At 36.0% G+C, this 17,397-nt stretch overlaps 1 protein-coding gene across 2 annotated transcripts in view; it reads right to left on the bottom strand.

Annotated features, from left to right (window-relative positions):
- Positions 1 to 280: 280 nt before the first annotated feature.
- The window catches only part of SOS2 (SOS Ras/Rho guanine nucleotide exchange factor 2), a 69,445-nt gene continuing 52,328 nt past the window's right edge, over positions 281 to 17,397 (bottom strand). For both annotated transcript variants that reach the window (XM_024732985.1, XM_024733067.1), the window contains exons 17-22: positions 16,397 to 16,569; positions 13,135 to 13,251; positions 11,612 to 11,873; positions 11,037 to 11,078; positions 2,989 to 3,098; positions 281 to 1,977 (exon numbers count right to left, since the gene is read on the bottom strand). In XM_024732985.1, the coding sequence (XP_024588753.1) occupies positions 1,468 to 1,977; positions 2,989 to 3,098; positions 11,037 to 11,078; positions 11,612 to 11,873; positions 13,135 to 13,251; positions 16,397 to 16,569 (1,214 nt within the window). In that variant the 3' untranslated portion in view covers positions 281 to 1,467. The remainder of the gene's footprint in view (positions 1,978 to 2,988; positions 3,099 to 11,036; positions 11,079 to 11,611; positions 11,874 to 13,134; positions 13,252 to 16,396; positions 16,570 to 17,397) is intronic.

Raw genomic sequence — 17,397 nt, 5'->3', positions numbered from 1 at the left:
CCAAGGATGGCTATAATCCTGCTTACAGAGAATTCCTAACATGCTCCTAATTTTTCTTCAGAATGCGTAAAAATGGTTGCAAGAAGCTTGTGACTGCGTTTAACGCTGAAGAAAAAGTTATCCCTCTGAAGTTTACATCACTTAAATTCTTTGGGATTATGGAACTTAAATTGCACAAATTATTGAAAATGTGTGTATATATTACTTCTACAGAACTCAACAATCTTACCCCCTTGTTCCTTATAATGAAAACACATATTTTAAACGTCTTTTAAAAATTAAGACTGGGGTGATTTATTAATCTTGTTAGGAACTCTGATACAAAGCACAGTAAAAGGCCACAGACCAGTAAATAATGTGGCTTTTGGCTACTTTACAACTCCTGCTACGGCATTAAGAGGAAAACACGCTTTTTCATCACTTAGAACGAAGGAGTACAAATGGCAAATAAAAGTTTTAATCACGTCTCTGATTAAAAAGTTTAATAAAGCTTTAAGTGTCTGCTGGTTTAAATATTACCAACCTAAAAAAATACTTTAAAAATTTTTAGTTAACACAAGATTTATAGAGAAAGTTACTTGGTTTTGAAGGCAATGCAGTTGGTTCCTATGCCATAAGAAACTTATCCTCCAGCTTTATGAATTAGTAAAGTAGCAGACTGTATTATAGGCCTTGAGTCACATAAATTTATATAGGTTATTAGCATTATCTTTAAATGTACAATATAAACAAAACTGTACATGTATGGCATATTAACTTTGTTTTCCAAAATAATAGGCAACTCGTTAGCTAAAGACACCATAGTCTCCAAAAACAAAAAGGCACATCTGTATAAGATTATATGCCCTTTTTTCCTCTATGATTGGGTTAGGTAGTCTGTTTACATTTCGACAAAACAATAAACAGTGCATTCTATTATTTTCATTCTATTTTTCACTTTTGTCTTCAGCAGCAAATTCTGGCTTTTAAGACATGGCATTAAAGAGTTTTAGAACAGTGGGTGTTATTCACGATCTTCCTAAATGTAAAAACTAGAAGATGGTCAAAGAGGCTTAAAACTCAGTATCACCACACACCCCCTATATGTGTATAAATTCACTGCCTTAAAAAGTCATCTGTTACTCAAATTTGAAAAATTCCACAAATGCACTATCCCCCTTCAGTGCAATCAATGTCACTTTAAACCATATTTTAGCAGAGTCTACAGTGCAAATATAAATTCTTTATACTGGCCTTTGGGCAGCACTGAGGATCCAAGACAAGGCAATGCTACTGATCACCTGAGGATAATGGTAAAGGACTTCTGTATTTTTATTTTTCCAATTTTTAAAAGCTTATTTGATCAGTAGCATTTTTGTAAGAGCATTATTTTTAAAAAGTACTAAAATACTATGCCTTTTTTGAATAAATTAAAAAAAAAAACTTTACAAATACCATTCCAGTGTCAATGACTACATATGGCTAGGGTCATTGAGGAGTTTCTGCATTTTCTAGCAAAGGCAGTCTATACAATGGGGGGGGCGAAAGCTCCCGTTTGTAAGTCTTTGGTGGCAGTTTTGGTAGGTGAGGGCTTGAATTCTGCCTTGGTGGAACAGGGGGAGCTTGAGGATGAGCAAGATTATTCTGACTAGAACTGAGCACGTAGCATCGACGTGGTACCCTTGGAGAGGGTGTGCTAGGAGGAGTGTTTGGAGAATTTGGACACGTACTAACGTCTCTGAACCAGTCTGGATCTCTGTGAAGATGTCCCAGTGGAGGTGGCTGAAGAGTAAACGGACAGTTTATAAAGTGTTCTGGAGGCCGAAGGGGAACTGGTGGAGGGGTATCGGGAAGAGGATCTCTCGGCGGCGGCGGTGGTGGACTATGCAGAGGCCCGTCAAATGCACCAGAAGGAGCAGGAACTCTGGGTTTTACCTTTGGAGGAGGAGGCTGTCTTGGTGGAATAGCAGGGGGGTCATCATCAGATTTCATAGTTCCCTCAAAAACAAAAAGATTAAATTATACCTCTGTTCTCCTGAAAAATCTGTAAGAAAAAGTTTTAAAAAGACTAAAGAATTCTTATGTGTTAAGTTAAATCCAGAGCCTCAAAACAGGTTAATCTGGTTTAATGATCAGATTTATGAGTAAATGACTCCCAGTTTCACTCAGGGCCCAGTTTAATATTTTGATATATGAGATGTTTTAATTGAAATCTTATAAAGCCTCAGATTATCTTGCTTTATATATACAGTTTATAAATATATGGTTTTATTTATAATAATGGGCAAGTGAGTAAAAACAATATATAGCTTTGTAAACATGAAAGGACACGAAAGGACAAGAGGACTTAATATCCAGCTTCTGCTTTTTGGCCATTTACTTCTACTATCCCCAGTGAGGCTCACTGATGGTTCTCAAAGTGTGATCCAGGGATCAGCAACATCAACACTAGTAGGGAACTCATTAGAAATGCAAATTCGTGGGCCCCACCCCAGACCTACTGAATCAGAAACTCTGGCCATCTGGTTTTAACAAGCCTTCCAGGTGCTTCTGATGCAACCTAAAGTTTGAGAAGCACCAGTTGAAAGTTTGGAGAATGGTTTGAATACTACAGTTCTTTCCATCTCCACCAGAAATAAAAGTACTTCTTCTGAGCATCTGTGAATCTGCCCAGCCTCTTTTTTTAGAAAAATTATTATGAGGATTAAACAATTATTTAAAGTATTTTTCTAAATAAAACAACCTAAATATTTAAAAGCCATAGTGGGTGACCAAATTGTAACTGACAGAGTCTTTATAAGAACAAGCACTATTTTGAAGATTCACAACTTTGAATAAGTTGAGGCAAACCTAAGTCCTGTTGACTACCTTGGAATTTGATTTTTTGTTTTTGTTTTTCGGCCACAAGGCGCAGCATGCAGGATCTATAGTTCCCTAACCAAGGATGGAACCTGTGCCCCTGCAGTGGAAGCCCGCAGCTAACCACTGGACCACCAGGGAATTCCTTACCTTGGAATTTGAAGCATCATGATCAAATTTTTTTCGAGGAGGAAGTGGAGGAGGAATCAGTGGCTCTTCACTTAGTTTATGTAAACTACCACACGAACTAAAGAAAGACTCTGGGGGTAAAAAAGATTAGTTTAACCACAAGTCACAATGCAATCATAAGACAAAACTTTACTTCAATCTGTGATCACCTCTGCTATGGTATCTGTCAGACTGTACTGTAGCTGACTGTTGGTTTAGCTATCCTCTCCATTAAGGTGTAAGCTTTTTGAGGGCAGTGTGTATTTATTTTCATATCCGTAGCATGTAACACAGTGGTAGTGCCTGGCACATACTAGGTACTACTGCTAAATGAAAATATACTATTCAATTAAGATTAATAAGGAGATTCTGCTCCCTGAAAAGCCTTTTGTTTGTATAAACTGTACTAACTTCCAGAGAAAGATCATCCATAAACAGAGACCATGCTTTTTTTTTTCCCAAAGTGAACATTATTTTTACTTAAGTTATTTTAACATCATGTTAACTTACATAAACATGCAGTGTAGATGACTGGTTTTAGACAACAGTCAAAAATTAAATCCTTAGCTAATCAACAGTATTCTCAGTGTAAAATACCATGCATTTTCTGAAGCAGCTATTATTGGATACATTTCTACACAAGTAATAAAACCTCCATATAGGGGACCATAGGGTAGGGTTGTATCATAGGACTCTTCTATTTGCAAGTCTTTCATTGATAATGGAAACATTACACAACTGCATTAAAGGAAATTTACAAAATAATAAAGTATTAGAGGAAAAATTACCCCAAACATGCCAACCAGACATAGAATAAGAACGATTTTCATGTTCACTTCTTCTGTCTTTTTCATATGGTTAAAAAAATACCTGTAATTATGGACCAACTCCCTATTTTAATATCTCCACACACAGTTGGTGTAAAGATAGTGATCATAGCTTGTTTATCATTATACTGAGATTGGGTTTATAGGAGCTAGTTGGGAAAGAAGTTGGTGAGTTTAATTTTAAACACACTGAATTTGTGTGAACTGCTTATGGGACATCCAAGTAAAGATGTCACTCATTACTCCATGTCAAAAATTGCTGTCCTGATCACGTGATTCTGCAGTCACCTCAGAGTATCTTGATGGCTCACCGTGCCAGTAGCAGAAACAAAAAGTATGCCTATGGGGTGTTGGCAGATGGTGTGAGGAGGTTAGGTAGGGCAGTACCTGCTGTGAATATGTTCCTTTTGCTTGCCCAGCAAACTCTGCCCTGTCTTTGTCTCTTGGTGATGATGAATCCATCCCATATGGTTTAGTCAGCCAATTCTGCCCAGGGCACCCCAATTCCAGTCAAGAAGTAGACAATGGACTCACTTTCTTAATTTGATCAGATTTTTATCTGACTCTCTTTTATGCATACAGCTGTGTGCTTCAGTGAAAGCTGATCTTACCCGTAGCTCCAGAGGAGCGGCCTGATTAGACCATTCCCTCAGCCAGAGTAACTGGTTGTCGACACATGAACTAATTCAGACTACTGAAATTTGAAAGGAGGTTTGCAAGAGGCTACTGAAAAGGAAGTTCCTTGCTCTTTTGGAAAAGCAGTCTGTCAGTCTTTCTCTGTACCTCTCTTTCTCACTTGACTGAACAAGGAAGCACATAACCAATACTCCTGCCACCACTCTCATGACCTTGAGGAAAAACAGCCTCAGATAAAGCTGATAATCTGGACAAAACAACCAAGAGTCAAAGAGAAATCTGGTCCTTAATAACATCATTAAAGTTATCATTAATAACTGAATCAACCAGCCTAAAGCAGCCTTCCTCCAGACTTCCAGCTATCTGAGTCAGAATGCTTTCTTACTGCTTAAGGCAAACTTAGTTGAGTCTTCTCTTCCTTACAGAAACACACACGCTCATGGAAGCAGAAAACACCTTAATGATAATGGGATAGCTGTGAGAGTTTCTGAGTCTGACTCTACAGTCAGCCCACTTAACCACTTAAATGCAGAATGTTTCTCCATAGGAGGCACTCAGTAACCCTTGTTGAAGTGTGAAGTTCCACTTCAATTTTATTTTCTATTAAGAGCACTTCTCCACAAGATTATACAGGTTTTGTGAGCATTTTAAATAACCTTAGTATTCCAAACCAGTGAATGTAGGATAATTTACTTAACAATTTCTGTAATGTTAGCTAGCTATGTAAGTTACTTCCAATTTTTTATCATTCACTCATCCATCCACTCAACAAGTATTTTTATTGTGCATCTGCTATAGTGCCAGCACTCTTCTAGGCACTAGTGATACAGCAGTGAACAGGAAGCAAAAACTCATGTCCTTCTGGAGCTTATGTTCTAGGTTGATAAGAGAGAATAAACATGATAATTAAGTAAAAGTATAATGGCTATAAGTTAAAAGAAGAAATATTAGGTAGGGAAGGGGGAGCAATTTAAAAGAGGGTGATCAGGGAAGGCCTCACTCAGGTAACACCAAGCAAAAGCCTGAAGGAGGCAAGGGAGCATGCCATGAGGCCAGAAGGGTGAAGAGCACTCTAAGCGAAGGGAAGAGCAAGAGCAGAAGTCCTTATGTGGGAATTTGTCCATTTTGTTCAGGAGGCACAGTAGCTGGAGCAGAGTAAACAACAGAAGAGAAGAGTAGCTGATGAAGTCTGATAGATCAAAGAAGGCCAAACTGCATAGGACCTTATGGGTCCTTTTGAAGGAGCTTTGGCTGTTACTCTAAGATGGAAAGCCACTGGCTTTAAGTACAGGTGAGAAGAGTCTAACCTACATGCTAAAAGGACCTAGTTGCTGTATTGAAAACAGACTAAAGTGTGGAAGGTGGGAAGTTAGGATGCTACTATAATAAACCAGGTAAGTGATGGTGGTCGCTTGGACCAAGGTGGCAGCAATAAAGAAATGGTTAGATCCTAGATATATTTTGAAAGTAAATAAGACCTGTTGATGGATCACATTTGGGGTATGAGAAAAAGAAAGAAGTAATGATAACTCTAATATTTTCAGCCTCAGCAATTAGACAAATGTGGTTATAACTGAGAAGAGGCGGCGACGGGAAGAACAACTTTAGAGGAGATGATATCCAAATAGAGACGTCGAACAGGTCACTGAATACATGAGCCTAAAGGTCAAGAGACAGGTTCTGGGCAGAGAAAAAAATGGGGAATTATCATCATATAGATGATATAACAGTGAATGAGACACCAAGTGAGTGAGAAGAAAAGAGATTCAGAGACTTAGGGCCTTCCAATGTTAATAGGTTGGGAAAATGAAGAGAAACCAGCAAGAGAGACTAAGGAGCTAAAAGTAAAGTAGAAAAACCACGGAAGCAGGATGAACAATGTGATCTTCATGTACGTGACTTCTTCACAAAAATTTTTTGGTATTCGGTATTAATGAAGGCAGAGACTTTGTCTTTCTAGTTTGCTGTTGAATCCTTAGTACTTGGCAGAGTAGCTGGTACCAAGTACTCAATTCTCTACTGAATGAATAACCAAAGGTGTGAACATTTTTTTGGTTTGATATGTTGTTTTCAGATTTCTTTCCAAAAGGATCATACTAATATATCAATTTACAAGGGATAAGTAATATATGAGTACCTTTTAACATAGGCTTGCTCATACTTTGATGTAAACTGTCTATTCATGCCCATTGTTAATGCAGTCTTGCTGTTTTTCCCATTGTATGTGAGCACTTTTCATACTTTTCTTTCTTTCAGGATTTTAAGATGTTCAGAATTTTATGCAGTTATTCTCAATATTTTCTATTAAAATTCAAAACATGATTTTCTTTATCATATGGAAAATGTATTTTACTACCACCCAGAATAATGTCTAGAATTCCTGGTTCTCAAATGGCATAGTGTTATGGGTTGAACTGTGTCCCCCCCACAGAAGTTATGTTGAAGCCCTAACCCCAGCACCTATGAATGTGACCGTATTTGTAAATATAGTCTTTACAGATATGTAATCAAGTTAGGATGAAAGTGAGCCCGAATTCTGTATGACTGGTGTCTTTATAAAAACAGGAGATGAGGGCTTCCCTGGTGGCGCAGTGGTTGGGAGTCTGCCTGCCAATGCAGGGGACGCGGGTTCATGCCCTGGTCCGGGAGGGTCCCGCGTGCCACGGAGCGGCTGGGCCCGTGGGCCGTGGGTGCTGGGCCTGCGCATCCAGAGCCTGTGCTCCGCAGCGGGAGAGGCCGCAGTGGTGAGAGGCCCACGTACCACAAAAAAAAACACCAAAAAACAAACAGGAGATGAGAAAATGAGATACAAGGAGAAGATGGCCATGTGACAACAGAGGCAGAGATTAAAGTGATGTATCTACCAACCAAAGGATGCCAAGGATTGCCAGCAAATGCCAGAAGAGGTAAGGAAAGATTCTCCCGTACAGGTTTCAGAGGGAGCACAGCCCTGCCACCCTGATTTTCAGACTTCTAGCCTCCAGAACTGGACCTTAAGCCACTCAGTTTGTGGCACTTTGTTACAGAAGCACTAGAAACTAATATATGTAGTAAATACATTTCCACTGCTGAACAACCAGGAAAATAAGAAACATGCACAAACTTCAATGAAGCCAGGAAACATATGGATCCTGAAGCTTCAATGCATCAAGGTGGACTACAATGTACATGAAGGAGACAAATGGAGGAAGATGAAACCCAAATGTCTATAGTGGATGGGACTGACAAACAGCAGCAGATTTGCCCCCAGAGAACCAAAGGAGGGATCAGGAATTAAAGGCACTTGGTATAATGGAAGGCATGGACGTGAAAATAGAAGATATGATTACATCTATACAAGGGCCGCCAAATCCTATTCTCCACTTAGTGAGGCCAGGCAATTACCACATTCCCACCACTGCAGGAGACTGAGGGTTTTTATTCTCTGGAGAATCTAAACTTCAGACTTGGGAACACTAGTCTGTGCTGAAAACACAGATTTTCATACTAAATGCAGAGATCTCCCAGGCAGAAGGTTCAAAGATCTTTCTTTGGAGAAACTAAACACTCTTAGAGAAAATGCCTCATAGATTCTGAAATTTGGGGACTTCCTAAGTAAAAAAAAATTCTCATCACTCTATCACTCTAACAGTGAAACCTACAAGGCAACAAGCTTTGCCCACGGATATCACACTTCCTATCAGTTTATACTGCCTCACTCTAAAATATGAACAGAAAGCTAAGGATCCCAGACAAGAAAGAAAAACCTCCAATATGAAAGACCACAAACCACAACTAATAGAAGAAGGAAACTCAGAAAAGAAACCATACCAGAAACAAAATTAATTTTTTTCAAAAATTGAATAATGAAACCAGACTAGGATGATATAAAAATGGCATGATCAGAGGGAATTTAGAAAGAATTCTTAGAAATTCAAAATCATGATAGATGAAAAAAAAATAGAAAAGCTGGGCAATAAAGTAAGGAAATCTCCCAGAAAACAGAACACATAAAGAGATGGACAAGAGGAGATAAAAGAAAATCAGAGGATGAATCTAGGATGTACAATATGGAAAAGAAGCTCCAAAAAGGGACCCAGAGAACATGGCAGGGAAGAAATTATTAAAAAAATGATACAAGGAACACTTTCTAGAAATCAAAGACATGAATCTCTAAATTTAAAGGGCTCATTATAGACAGAAAAATGAAAGAAGAAAAAAAGACCCACATCAAAGCAGATCACTGTGAATGTATAGATCATTAGGAATAAACAGAAGATCCTAAAAGTTTCTTGAATTTAATGTGGCAGAGACTGCTAATCGTCCCCCAGTGCATCTATCCCTTTCTTCCTTTTAGTAATAGGATCCCATGAATTTTAGCAAGACAAAAGGCTGCCTAGTTACAGACAACATTTCTCAGCCTCCCTTGCATCTGTGTCCATGTGACTAAGTTTTGGCCAATGGAATGAGAGCAGGAGTGATACCTGCAACTCCCAGATCACTTTTTGTAACAAAGCTCCTTGCCCTCCATGTTCCTGCTGGCAGAAAAATGGTAACAACTCAAATCAGTTGCTCAAGACTCAAGAGATGGAAGCCAAATTTTGAGAATCCTGGATTGCCCTGCTAGCCTGAAAACCTTATAGAGCGGAGTTGTTTACTTGCTCTGGCTATTTTGAGAAGTAAACTTCTATTTCATGTAGGACACTGTATTTTTGGGTGTCTTTGCTACAGCAAGTAAACTCCAGTTTTCAAAAAAAGGATTAAGAATGTAGCATCACTGTCAGAAGGATTTTTGTCTATTTTGTTCAGTGCCACTTTCTCACACCTACAACAGTACCTGCATATAATAGGCATTTTTTAATTATGCATGAATAATTTATGAGTGAATGATATTAGACTTCTAAACAGCAAGTATGAAAGCTAGAAGACAGTGGGAAACTGTCTTCAAGATTCTGACTGAAAATGATTTAAAATTCCATGCCCAGCCAAACTTTTTTTTGGCTGCACCATGAAGCTTGTGGGCTCTTAGTTCCCCGACCAGGGATTGAACCTGGGGCCTTGGCAGTGAAAGCGTGGAGTGGACTGCTGGGGAATTCCCCCAGCCAAACTATTAACAACTAAATGTATAAATACATTTTCAGAAATGCAACAACTTAAAAATTTATATCCTATGTATCCTTTCTCAGGTAGCTACTGAAGATGTACCCCTACCAAAATAAGGAAGCATATCAAGAAAGAAGACAAGGAATCCAAAAAACAAGAATCCAACACAAGAGAGATGAAGGGAATTTCTAGTATGACAACAAAAGAAAGTTCTAGGATTTCAGCTGGGTCAGAGGCCAAGACAGCAACCAGTCCCAACTGGAGCAGGACAAAAGAGCATCAGGAAGGAAGTTTCCAAGTTAAAAAGCACACACACAAAAAAACCCCAAAACAAAAAATCCTAGATAGCTTCCCTAAATGGTCTGACTTTAAGGAAAACTGTGCTGTAAAAGGGTGTGGGAAGATGTAGCAATAGATGTTTAAAAACTAACAAACAAACAAAAATCCTAAACATTAATGAAGCTATTATTAACTTCAGGAAACAGAGCTGTACAAGAAAGGAAGCATGATCAGAGTATACACTCCTTGACTTGGCAGTGAATAATATTTTCCCCAAATGCGCTAAGTATATTAGGTAAAGGGTGAAATCTTCATCTACCATAATAGGAAATCAGTAAACACTGTCTAAAATTAATGATTCAAGAGAGAGAAAAATATAAAAACATCATTTAAAAATGTGGAAGAATCACTGGAAAACAAGGGGTGGGGAGTCATTGGGTAGAAGAACTGTTAATTTCATCTTGTTTTAAGCACTATTTACCTTTTAAAACTCTATGCATATATCACCTTGATAAAAATTAAAATAAAGTACAGAATTAAACATTTAAAAGAAAAACTTTACTTTTCTCACAAGACAGAAACTCTCTTACTACTATCTAAATGATTCACATTTTACTATGAGCAGAAGTCCTCTAGATTACCTTGGGAGAATTATTCCTGAAGCTGCTGTGTCCCTTTGGGTTATTTTGTTTTAAACAAATGACCATAGAAAGAAAGGTGACAGTATTTTACTTAAAATGCTGCTTTAACTAAAAAAAGCTCACGAGAAGAAATAAGTGATCAAGGTTAGCCTGGGAACCTGATAAACATTTAGTATTATTCCTATAGGAAATGAATTGGAAGGAGTGGGGAAGAGGAGAGGCAACTGATATGAAATCACTGCTCATCCTGTGCCAAGTAATGTGCTAGCTGCTTCTAAATAGTTATCTCATCTGACCCTTAACAAACTGGACATGCTAAGTAATTTGTTCAATGTCATACAGCCCCTAGAACATAGATAGGTTGTAAAATGATGAAAATAAACTGTAGTAAAGTATAAATAGTACCCAGTTGAAAGAAAATAATTTGATTTATTTATAAGAATTTCATTCATTTCTTAAAATTTTGAAATGTTGCTAAAACCCAAAATATTCATATACAAATTTTATCAATTCAATTATTATCTTTATAGTCATTTCATTAGAATCGACTCAAATTCTTACTTACTTGAATGAGGCAAGAGGACTGGAGCAAAGATGCTATTGCTTCCTATCGGAATGAGAAAAATCAATTTGAAGAGGAAGTTAATATGTACGGTTATATTTTTAAAATATGTTTGCATAAAGTAACATATGTAATAACACACACAGAGTTCAGAATTTTATCATCATCTTTGGCCATGTTAGTTTTTAAAGAATGAACCTGGTATTCTTTGTACCTGGAATGTTTTTCCTTTCTTAGCATAAGTAGTTCCCTCTCAGTCTCTTTTTAAATTTCCTTCACAAAACTTATCTGCTTTGTTTTCTTTTTCATTGTCTACTGCTCCCCTTTAGAGTAGCACTGGGGCTCAAAAGGTTCTAAATAAATCTTTGTTGAATGAATAAATTAGAAAATAATATGCATAAACAATGCACAAATAATGCTTTACTCCCATGTTAATCACTATTTTCACATATAGATGTCACTTTTCACACTAATATAGTTTGCAAAGGATTCTACAGTTTCCTAATTAAAATGATGAAAAGAATTAACTGAAACACAAGATTCCTTTTTTTGCCAAATAGTTTACATCAAATACATACCACAGGAACTGTTGAGATCCACATCTAAAAACACACTAAGGTCTGAAGAAGCAGATACTGGTGGAGTAGATGGTGTATTTGGAGAGGTTGGTGCTGATACTGTTGATTCAAGCTCTGTTTCAGCAATCCGACTAAAGCTTATTTTACATGGTTCTCTTTCTAATGGTGTTGGATGACCTCGTAAAGTACCTGAGGTAGAGCCATGTCGGCCTGTATTAGGTCTTATTCCAGGAGATTTTAAAGAGAAAGTTGATTTCCTAGGCTAGGAAAAGCAAATATAATTACGATTACAAACTCGCATGTACTTTATTTATTATGACTTAGTATTACGTTATTAATTCTTAGCATACAGTTAAGAGAGTACAATAAATACCAGTCTGCAAGGACAGTCTGTAACATTCCAGTGGAACGCTTTGGGATTTGACTGGCTTAATTGTAACATTGACTCAAATACTGTATAAGTAAACCTCTTTTCATACTACAGAAATAAAATACTGCGAAATCTGTGTGAAAACAACTGTTTGTTCCCTGAACACTTGAGCCTAAACTTCTTCAAATTACTGATATCAATTTTACAAATATTCACTGTAGACATAATATATGCAACATATTATGCTAGGTGCTTTAGAAAAAAAAGACCGTTTTCTTCCCCCTCCCTAATAATAAATGACCAACCTCCACAATGATACTTTACAGTCTTTGGAAAAAATTGCTATCATTATCTCCCACCTTCAACCTCTACTCCCTTTTAAAACCTCTCCCAGTGGTAACCTAATGAAAAAACATGAACTCAGATTCAGGTAACTTGAGTTAAAACCTCAAGTGTGCCCATATCTAGCTATGCAAGCCTTGAAAAAGTTATTTAACTCCTTCGAGCCTCAGTTTTCACGTCTGTAAAATGAGAGTAAGATCAATATCATACAATTGTTGTGGAGATGAGGTAACATGAAACTACCCGGCTCGAAGTTGGTGTATCACAAATGTTTTTACTTCCTTCCACACCTTGCTTCACTTTCAGCTACTTAGAATTGGTCTTCTACTACTTCTGTTGTCACTGCGAACCCCAGGAATAAAAGGAACTACTGTATAGCAGCAAATTTTAGCAAGAGAGGTGGGTTCCAGTGGTAACTACGGACAATGGTGCTCTTATGGCAGGAGCGAGGGTCACGTCAGAAGAACTGATATCTCTCCTTACTCCTTCCCAGGTCTTTTCATTTCCTGTTCCATTAGCTACCTGCCATTTAGGTTCTCACTTTCTCACAGCTTTTCCTCTTATACTAGGAAGGATCAAAAATGGACAGATAAACAAGTGGTACTAAAATAAAGGATGAACCAGATTTTATCAAAATGCTAACTTTCCCCCTACAGTATATATAATTTTAGAAATAGTATAAACACTGCAAAACAAAACACTTAAAAACAGCTATTCAAGCAAAGTACAATTTTAATGGAAATAGTCTGTTGAACACTAAAGACAGCATTGTTTTAAAAAACAAATTTTTCCAAAACTGTAATGGACTTACAAATCGAGGTGGCTGTTTGCAGTTCCGGGGTTCAATTTCTAGTGACTTGTTGAACAGATAATCTGTAAACTCTTTTTCAGAAGCATTTCCCATGGGGTTAAGGTTTTCAAAGAACCTCTGGAATTAAACAAATATCCATGAGTACATATTTTAGATTTTATTAAAACGTTTACTTCATCAGTTTAATACAAAAATATCATCAACAAATTAACAGATCCTAATGTCTGAAAAGTCCTCAAGAATTGCTGATTCCAATCTCTCTATTTTCGGATAAAAGTATAAAGTTTTTATGTAAGTTGTATATTCCAGTCTTAATGTTGTTCTAAGAAGATGAACAGATTTTTCATTTATTACTATCTTAATGGCTCAGTATCCCTCAGTTAACATTCCTACCCATTATAACAACAAAATGATCATCAGTAATAAGTTGTCAAAAGTGATTAAAACAGAATTATAGTTATAATCCACAATGAAACTTTGATGATCAGAAAAAAAATAGAGATAAATTGTATTAAAGTCTATTCAAAAGTAATTTCAAGAACAATTATATAAACATATCTATGTTAGCCTCTAGCAAAGTAACTTTTTTGTCTTTACTAAAAAAATATTTTCCAAGCTTACATGTTGTTTTATAAATTAGTTTATTTATAAATATTTATTTATATACTAGTTTATAAAACAGACATATATTAAAATTTTGTTTTTCATCTTTATTGGAGTATAATAGCTTTACAGTGTTGTGTTAGTTTCCGCTATACAACAAAGTGAATCAGCTATATGTATACATATATCCCCATATCCCCTCCCTCTTGAGCCTCCCTCCCACCCTCCCTATCCCACTCCTCTAGGTGGTCACAAAGCACTGTTCCCACTAACAGTGCAGGAAGGTTCCCTTTTCTCCACACCCTCTCCAGCATTTATTGCTTGTAGATTTTTTGGTGATGGCCATTATGACTGGTGTGAAGTGATACCTCATTGTGGTTTTGATTTGCGTTTTTCTAATGATTAGTGATGTTGAGCATCTTTTCATGTGTTTGTTGGCAATCTGTATGTCTCCTGTGGAGAAATGTCTATTTAGGTCTTCTGCCCATTTTTGGATTGGGTTGTTTGTTTTTTTGATATTGAGCTGCATGAGCTGCTTATAAAATATAAGTTTTTAAGTAAAAAATTTAGATGATTTAACAAAGTACAAAAAGAAAAATAAACAGTAATCTCACCAACCAGAGATCTCACTGTTAACATTTTACTATTGGAATATCCTTCCAATGTTTTAACTCTGTGTGTGAATATATGTACAGATACATATATTGTAATTTTTTTCCTGCAAAATTGGGATCACCACATAGCTATTTTTAGCCTTTTGAAAGTATTCAATTAAATTTTTTCTGTATGGTTTATTTACCTTAAATTATACAAACTTTAACTATATAATACTTCATCAGATGGATGTTCCAGAATTTATTTCACCAATTTCCATATAGGTAGTAACCCACATAGATGTTTTCTAATTCTTTGCTGTTACAGTAATAATTATTGCTATTATCAACTCCTTGTGCATAAATTTTTCTGTGCATTTCTGATGACTTCCTTAGAAAAATTTCTTAGAAGCAAATTACTGGATTTAGCTTTATTTAATTTTGAAGTAGCTTAGAAGCATATATACAAATAAGTTCTGGGTTCTAGCTTTAGCAGTAGGCAAAATGAGCTTTAGAATTTCTAGTATAAAATTCTTCCATTTTTCAGGCATTCTGCCAATTTCAAGAAAATGATATTACTCTTTTAACAATATTGAAACAATTTATTTTTATATTCAGGTTAGCTAAATTAAATCAAATGGACCAACAGTAATTTAAAGACTTTTATAAAGTTATAATTGTGATTTTCTCATCCTTTGCTCTATTTTTTTAAATACTATTTAGTTTGATTAACAATGCTTTGAAAGTGATTAGCTACTTTATCTACTTTTTAAACTTACTTTGAGTCAATCTATAAAGAAAGCATTCTCTGCCCCTAACCCCCAAAAGAATGCTTTAAACAACAGTAGGATGTCTAGATCGTATCACAGAAACCTATTAGGAATTACTGAGATATGAATGCTAAAATTACTATTTTAATTATACCCAGCTACAATGTAACATTATTTCTGGGAGGAAATACAGTGTGAACTCTAATCTGGGCTTCAAGAACATTTCTTTTTTTTTTGGCTGCACCACGCAGCTTGTGGGATCTTAGTTCCCCAACCCCGGATTGAACCCAGGCCCTCATCTGTGAGAACACAGAGTCTTAACCACTGGATCACCAGGGAATTCCCTCAAGAACATTTCTTTAGCCCTATGAAGCACCACATCACAGAGGGTTAGCTAAATAGTGAGAGAAGGGGATGAAATAGGTGACAATTTTCTTTAGAGCAAGTATCTGTCTATATTTTCATAATGGTTGCATACTTCAGGTCATTTTTTCTTAGGACTTTAGGGTTCTTTGTTTTGAACTGGGAACAAAGAATAGTTACCATCTTACAATTTAGGAGGATGGGAATGATAGTGACCATTTTCACTCAACATGCCCAACCTGCAGACTACATCTGAAAGTGTAGCACAATTTTTAATGTGAAAGGTGAATTTATTCTGATAGTTATCATATGTTCTGAATTTCAAATAAGTATAATATAATAAAACTCACTATAAACATAATACCGTAATTTACTCTAATTTAGAAGGTATTTCACATCTTATAGTACCACAGAATCAGTATTATGAACTATTGCTCAAAACAGAATACCAAGTGAGAAAATGTTTTAAAAAAATCATTTTTTACTATGCATATATACACACCACTCTCCCAACCCCTTCCCCTATTTAAATGCAATGTTCTTATAAAGGGATTAATTACTTAATGTTACATTGGCACATATAAAATATCTAAAATGTCTATCAATCAATGATAGTACTGGTAGTGGATTTTCTTTTTACTGTGTGGATATGAGAAAGTTTCTTTCATTCCACTTTGTCATTCATTTTTTGAAAGTGCTACTTAAACCAGCTGCACAAAGAAACAACAATGTCAAGACAAAGTGCCTAATAATATTAATAACTGCAGACTGTTACTGCAGAATATCTACTATTCACCACTCCTATCTATTGATAAATTAACTCATTATTTTCATAGCAAAATAAAGATCATAATGTATGGTTATGCCATATCTTAGAGAGGGCAGAGGATTTAACGTGTTCTCTTTTTAAAGAAAAGCAAAGAAAATATTTACCCTCATTTCTGGTTCTATCCGTAAACAGTAAGGTTGATTCTGATATTGCTGAATTTCTCCAGTAATTTCAGCTACTTTCCTCCTCTTACTGAAATTGATTAAATCTTTCCCTTTCTTTTTTAAAAAATCATTATTCCCTTCTTCAGTCTTCAGAATATTTGTTAAATATATTCCTAGTAAAAAAAAGTGTTTGAAGAAAAGTTTTAAAATTGGTTACTTAACCATTTGGGAAAACAACTGATCTAGTAAAATCAAAAGACATCCTATAATACAGCAGTTCTTACTACTAAAATCTCTGATATATTTAATAATCAATCTTACATTAAGAATTTTTTTACATGGATGGAAACAATTTAAAATTGAAAGAAAACTAGGGTTTATAAAGAGCTTAATTTGCCATTTCTTAGTCTAATAGCCTAAAATAAAAGGGAGGATTCATTCACAAAGTCTAAATTGTAAGTGTTAAATCTATTCTAGCCATTTTAATATTTCTTATAAATCTTTAATGCCAATGATCTTAAATGATTACTGATCAATATATTAATTTTAAGCCAATTCTGGTTAATAAGACTACAAATTTATAAACTAATTCTGCCCTCCCAAAGCCCGTAAATTAGATAGAAAAGAATTATTCTTCAGTTTTGGACAGGAAGAAAATCTTCAGTTCCTCTTTCATGCATAATTACTGATTCATTTAAATCAGTGGTTGTCAGCTGGGGGCAATTTTGTCCCCCAGAGGATAGATATCTGGGAATGCCTGGAGACATTTTTGGTGCATGCTATGGTTTGAATGTTCAACATTCATACATTGAAATCCTAATGCCCAGTGTGATAGAATGAGGAGGTTAGGCCTTTGAGAGGTGCCCTCATGAATGAGACTACTGGTCTTAGAGATCCCACAGAGCTCCTTACAACTCTACAAGGTAATTACTAGAATCTTCACTTTATAGATAGAGTTTACATACAGAGTTTAGGTTTTATTTATCAATATAGAAAGCTAA

The sequence above is a fragment of the Neophocaena asiaeorientalis genome, unplaced genomic scaffold (genome assembly GCF_003031525.2).
Source record: "Neophocaena asiaeorientalis asiaeorientalis breed wild unplaced genomic scaffold, Neophocaena_asiaeorientalis_V1.1 scaffold233, whole genome shotgun sequence".
In the NCBI taxonomy this organism is placed as follows: domain Eukaryota; kingdom Metazoa; phylum Chordata; class Mammalia; order Artiodactyla; family Phocoenidae; genus Neophocaena; species Neophocaena asiaeorientalis.
Note: the sequence above shows the minus strand (reverse complement) of the source record. Positions and strands in the feature narration are given on the sequence as shown.